This window comes from Monopterus albus, unplaced genomic scaffold (assembly GCF_001952655.1).
Source record: "Monopterus albus unplaced genomic scaffold, M_albus_1.0 scaffold165.1, whole genome shotgun sequence".
Taxonomy (NCBI): domain Eukaryota; kingdom Metazoa; phylum Chordata; class Actinopteri; order Synbranchiformes; family Synbranchidae; genus Monopterus; species Monopterus albus.
The window spans coordinates 538,962-545,579 of record NW_018128045.1 but is presented as its reverse complement, the minus strand read 5'-3'; the positions used below and the strand labels follow the sequence as shown (position 1 = coordinate 545,579).

The 6,618-nt window shown below is 43.2% G+C and overlaps 1 protein-coding gene across 1 annotated transcript; it reads left to right on the top strand.

Moving 5' to 3' along the window:
- Positions 1-624: 624 nt before the first annotated feature.
- On the top strand, positions 625-6,276 carry LOC109968888 (voltage-dependent calcium channel gamma-6 subunit). The gene is given in 6 exon segments (XM_020615444.1): positions 625-825; positions 1,363-1,473; positions 1,751-1,859; positions 3,722-3,796; positions 5,822-5,959; positions 6,056-6,276. Coding segments are annotated over 6 exon segments (855 nt in total).
- The last annotated feature ends 342 nt before the right edge of the window (positions 6,277-6,618 follow it).

Here is a 6,618-nt window from a genome sequence, read left to right as displayed (position 1 = left end):
CAAAAGCTATCATTTAACTGTACAAGATGTAATCAGTACTACATGATACTAATTACTTTCCTCGTTGTACTCTCCTCCTTAGGAAGCATCCCGTCATTCCCTCCTGACCTCTACCTCTGACACTCAGTGGATACAGTTTTCTATGCATCTCTACTCTGCGATTTCTTTTTCATGATGATTCTTTTACCAGTTCTGCTTCTGTCATCCAAACCTCCAATTTTTCTGAAGGGATTTCTCCGGAGAAGGCCCAGTCCTGCATTTTCCCACTAAGGTTTCCAGAGACATTTTATGTTTAGTTTCCGTTACCAAGGAGACTTTGTAGACTTACATTTTTTCCCATTAGTTCTTATTACACACAGTTCATATCTGTCTACCTCCTTCTTGCTCCGTTCCCTCGTCCTTTCTGTACACCTGTAATACCTTTTACTTCACTATTGCTGCTTTTCATTTTCTTTTTGGGCACAACCTGCAAATTCACAACAAGTTTCCTCTGATCTTGATCCTGTCTTTAATTTTTCTACTGCTGGAACTTCACAGCCCCTGTAGAGGGCACAGCTCAAAGCAAGTTTGGCTGACAAACTGAGCTCCAGACAGCTGTTGTAGTCGTTTTCTATCTTGTACAAAATGTGGTCTACGTTTTTTATGACCGATGAGGAGGGCCGCCCTGTGGGTCCGGTGGTAGCAGGAACTGCGGCAGCACCAGGAGGTGGTCAAGGTGCAGTGGGCCTGGCCAGCCTGATGAGCGGACGCAGTACGTTTGGGGGCAAAAGGGGTCGCAGGGTGACGTCAACAGGACACGGCATGAGTGAAGCCCAGGAGGGAAAGGTGACCGGCTTCATACTGTGTTTTGATCACTTTAATTTGGACAAAAGTGACAAGTGCATCCATATAGAAAAATGTTCTTACAAAAATCCATGGCTATGTCAGGTCTTTGTTCCTTTATTTATAAATCTGTATTTCATATCCACAAATCATGACTAATGTTTAAATTAATGGCAAGAGAAAGTCAGATTTACAGAAAATATTCAGAAAGCTGTCCAGCCTATGCAGGTTAATGTAAACAAGAGCTACAGAGCCTACCACTGGCATACAGTATCTGCCACAAACTGGCAAAGTTACACAGCTTCCAGCAGCATTTACATACAGAGAGAACACCCACAGTATTGCATATTTCAAGTCAGCTGTACAAAGTCTGTTACACTTAAAGCTGAAGAGAAGCCAGAGTCAGGCAGTAAAGGACCTCCACCTTGAACACAGGTCAGTGCAGGCTGCTGAAAGAAGTCAGTTTCAGTACTGCAAACAAAATGTTTTTCAAGTTACTATATGATACTGAAATTGTTCTGTATTATGTTCTGTCACTAGATCAAGCTGGCATTCTTCGTGGCCATTGTGGGCGTAGTCCTGACGGTGCTCGGGGTGGGGACAGAGTTCTGGGTGGAGCTGGCGCCTCCAAAGAGTTTCTATAACAACGAGGTAAAAAATAGAGGCTTGTGTTCAAGACTTGTATAGATGCCTAATAACGAGGGTGCTAAGGATGTGCTGTGAAAGTGTAAAGTAAATTCCTGTCACTTGTGTCTCAGGCCTCATTAGCCTGTCAGGGATGTTTTCTCCAAGACAAAAACATTCAACAGATTAAAACCACATCTACACTGTAGGCAACTGTGTCCAGAGAGCTGAGACTCTAACGGACGAGCAAAGAACATCACTGCTGATCTGGTCTCAAAGAAAGATTTTGATGCTTGTCTTGCAGACATGTCTGACAGCGCACTACGGCCTGTGGAAGGGCTGCACCAAGACCCTGTGGGTGGCTGATATCGACCCAGATAGAGAGGAATGTGTGAGCAGCTTGCTGACTGGATGTTTGACAAACAGGCTGATGGAGCGAGTTAGGATGAATGAGAGGTCTGACTGACTTCTTGGCCGAGTCACTGCGATGTAGTCCGAGTCCAAGTTATACTTCTGGGTCACGTACAAAAATAGAAGTTTTCTGATGCAACATAATGGCACCTATGTTTCTGGTTTGTTTGACCAAACAAACAACAAATTAAAATAATATTTTTACAATTGAATGCAACAAGGTCCCATTAGGTTCTGAAGATTCAGGCCCAGTGCTCCTACCATCACATGCCCCTTCATATTTTCCTTTTACTGTAGGTTTTGGAGTTGTATCTTTTCATGAGCTTCTTATTACAGGCATTGAAAATGACATTCACCATTTCTTTCATCAAGAATGGCAAAAGATTATTAAAGCAATTTGCAGTATGGCTTCCTTTTCCCACTCACTATGCTGGACCTCACTTCCCCTTCTGAAGAATGACTCACATAAAAAGCAAAACAAAACCAAACTGAGGAAGGTAGATGTGTGCACAACAGGAAATCAACAATGTGGCAAACTTTATTATACGGACTGTCGTCATCATCACGGAAACAGTCCAATGGTACAGTGATAGAGAGGTCTACCAACCCTTTCTATTTCAGATGACACACTAGCTATTCTATAAAAACCATGGGGCCAAAGAAACCCAAAATCTGAACAACATCCCACTGGCTATTTCTGATAACTGACAAACTGTTAAGGTAGTCTTATTAAAAACACACACAGAACCAACACTAGCTGGCCAAAGTGCAAAATTTGACACACTGGAACACCAAAAGATAATCAGAAGTAAAAACAGGTTTTAAATGCAAATATCTGAGATGTACAAAGTGGCCATCTCGTTTCCGAGCTTAACAATAAATGCTGACTTGTCAAAAATCACATCTTTTTGAATCTGATTGCAGCTGGTCATCTGTAGTCACAGTACTTTCATAACAGAGCAGCAGTAACTTCAGTGTGTGGAGTAAATCATTTCAGCTACATTGTTCTCTCAGGTGACACATGATGAAACCATTTAGTTTCTGACACCTGTGATAGAACACCGCGAGCTGTTGGATTAAGGTGTGTATTCTGTGGTCAGTGGAAGGAGCCTGACTGCTGTGCTGCAGCAGCCTCTGATGAGCTGAGGGGATATGAGTGCAGCAGTGCCTGCCTGGAGGATGTGGCTTTGATCGGTCCAGTTATGATGGATGCATGTGTGCGTTTCGCTTGCACGAACCAATAGAAGTGTCAGAAACTATTTGACAGCTAGACCAACTGCTGTAACGCATCCTCAGGAGGGCACATGCTAATTGTGCAGGAAGCATCGGATCATCACCTTGAGCTCACGGCCCGTTATGTTTGATGGAGAATAACAGAAACTTGTACAGGGCTGAGAGAGATGTGGCTCCTTGAGTTTCAAAAGGATTCCATCAAGATTGTCAACAGCTATTACAACAAGTCACTACACTGTATCATACACGGGAAAAATGAACAAACCTGGCAGTTGTTTATGTAAAAATGCTTGAAGAAAAACTTCACTTACTCTGGGACTGTGAGGATACGGGAGGCTTTGGAGAAGTAGTACAACATATTCTTAATTATCTGACCCTGTTCACAGGCATTCTGGGAGATTTTACGAACTATGATCTCTGGTTTGCTAAAGTACTTGAATCTAAAAGGAATATTTAAGAAATGGGTATAAGTGCAGTAGTGTGACATCCATTCAGGAGTGGGTTGATGACTCTACAAAGCAAATTAAGATGGAAAAAGGCACAAAGATGGAGGTGGGTTTAAATGAAAACAGCAAAGCCAGTGTTGGTCTGTGTCATTAACAGTAGTTGTTTCTCTTCCTCCCTCTTGCAGAATCAAACTGCACCTACTTCAAGTTTTTCACCACGGGGGAAAATGCCGTGATGTTTCAGAAGACGACACACAAGAGTGAGTCATGCACCTCTTACGGCTCTCTTGGCCTCTCTCAGCTGCCGTCCCACCTTGTCCACCCACTCCCTCCTTTCTTTGCCCCTTCATCCTTCTCTTCTTCTGCTCCCTCTCTTTAAGCCCCCTGCCTGCCATCTCTCCCACAATAAACCATTGTTTTTTTATGGTCCTCTGTCTCCCTTCACCTCCTCTCCACGCTCTGTCAGGTTGTCTGCTCTGTGAGCGTTTGAATCTATTCCGCCTACGCTGCGTTCAAGCGTCTGAGCTAACCTCTCACTTCCCTGGCAGCTCTGTAATGTAATAAGAGTGCACAAAGCCATATACTGAATGGAGAAAGACAGGCGCTCATTAAGATCTGTTTGTTTCCTGATGCCACATCACTGTTACGCTATAGGCCTCAATATGGTGACTTCATAAACAGTCACGACTGTGCTGTATAGAGTGATGTATTAATACTTCATACAAGTCGCCCTTAATGATAGAAAATCATCATTGGAATAAAACTCTCTTAGAACAGTCACCTGAGCACAGGAGATGAAGTTATATTCATTAAATAACAGGTTAAAAAATCTGTTGTCTTTCACATACTTTTACTTAAACAGTTTTGAGTACTTCTTCCACTACTGCTTAACTGTATGACAAATCAGACTGAGCTAAATATACATCACTATTTTCAGAAGCTTTGTTATTTGCTCCTGTACCACTCCCTCTTCTGCTCTGTACTGTCATGTCAGTTCTTACTAATCCATGAATATTTTCATCCTTGATGTCTCATCGCCTTAATTTGCACTACTCAAATTAATGTTCATGATGTGTCATCTACTCTTTGCATTGAGTTTTACGCAGTAGTGCTGCCTCCCGAATTAGCTTTTTCTTAAGGGAACAGAACACATCAGAAGTCTGACCCTAAATTCTGAGCCACATTGAAAGTTACTGCAAATCTATGACTCCATAATTGGGATTTCCATGGGCTTGTTTCACACCAACTTTGCATCATGCAAGCTGACATCACAACACCAGATAGAAAGGACCCAATTTCAGACAAACAAGCAGACAGAAAGATGCAGTACAAAAGTGAAACTTAAAACAGACTTATTGAATGTCCAGGCTAAACAAAGTCAGGCAGGGGAAACAGGAGGAGCAGACAGCAGCACATGATGAACAGACAATCTGACACAGGGGATAAATCCAGTGAATAAGGCAAAAGATAATGTCCAAAACACAGATGGTAAACCCAAACAGAACAGGCAGGTAAACAGGTAACAGAAGACCTGAAGAACAGTCCACAGGAAACAGCAAAACCATGACAACCTGAAGGGACAAAGGGCCACAGGCTGGTCTACACACTGGAGAACTGATTGGTGAATGGGAACCAGGTGCTCAGGAGAGCAGAGTAATCAGGTGATAGGAAACAGAGAGGAAGTCAGAGGACATCTGGAGGCCGGAGGGGGAACAGCAGCTCATGGAAGAGTCCGGAAAATAACAGGGGCCTGAGTGGGTGACCAGGATTGTGACAGCTGTGGTGTACAACATAACATCATGTTCTCTCACTCATTTTGACACATTTCATTAATCAAAACACAACATATGAGAACCCCTGCATCATCCCTGTTGGAATTTATCTGCATTTTATGAGTGACAGTTACAGTGTTTGTGAACTATGACGCTGCCGCCATTTGCCATCTGCATGCAAGCAGCATGCCAACCACCTCTGGGAAATAGTTTCATGTTTTTCAGATGTTAACTATCATTTATGATCATGCAAAACAAGCCCAAAGCTAGCTTTGTTTTGCAAAGACACTTTGCTGCAGCCACTCAAGCAGCTTAAACACAACTGTTAAGGTCTTTACAGGACATGGCTGTGTCTCTAACAGAAAAGAAAGCAGCTTCTGGATGGGAGTAGCTGGCTACAAACCTGTGTAAATGGTGGCATGTGGTGAACCAGTGTTTATCCCTGTTAAATGTGAAGAAATGAATTAAAATAGCAATAGCAGTTTTTATTTTCCTGCCTCCTTACCTGTGCAGATTTGAATGTAGCAGCAGCCATGTTGGCCCTGTTCAGCCTCTTCCTGATGGTGATGGGGGCCATATGCATCACCATGGCACTCAGTAAAGAAATCCTGTTCTTCCTCAAACCAGCATCAGTATGCTTTATTTTGTCAGGTCAGTAGAAACAGCAACACACTGACAACCTTTTCTCAAAATCTCAAAATAAATGTGGAAATGAGTCACTGACCTGTCTCCTCTGGGCCCCCACAGGCACCCTGGTGCTTCTCTCTCTTGTGGTTTTCCACCAGTCGGTCTTGGCTTTCCTGGCCAGCGACCACACGATTCCTCTTCACCACGAGCTCTCCTGGTCGGTGTCGTGTATCGGCTGTGCGGGCGCCATTCTCATCGTGGGTGGGGTCCTCTTCCTGCTGCTGGCGCTGCCCTGCAGCCCCTGGCAGAGGTGTTTCGCTCAGAATAGCAGCAGCAGCTAGTGTCCTGGAGGTGGCGTTGCGCTTTTTATGTCCCAAAGACGTCTTAGCAAAGAGGTTGCTCATACTTATGGGAAACTGGTACTGGTCATTTGACCCACTAAGTCATGACAATGATCAAACATCTACTTCCTGTTAAAAGATTCACTTACGCTCCAATACTATTCTGCTTTTGGCAGAGTTAAACATTATCTCTATTTTATTAAGTTTGTTACCAAAAAGATTAGTAAAAGTCAATTTGAGATAGTTTTTTTTTCTTTGATTTATTACCTACCTTGTTAAAGTTCATCCTGCTGGTGAACCTGGTACGAGCTTGGTGCTACAAACTCTAATGCCAAATTACAG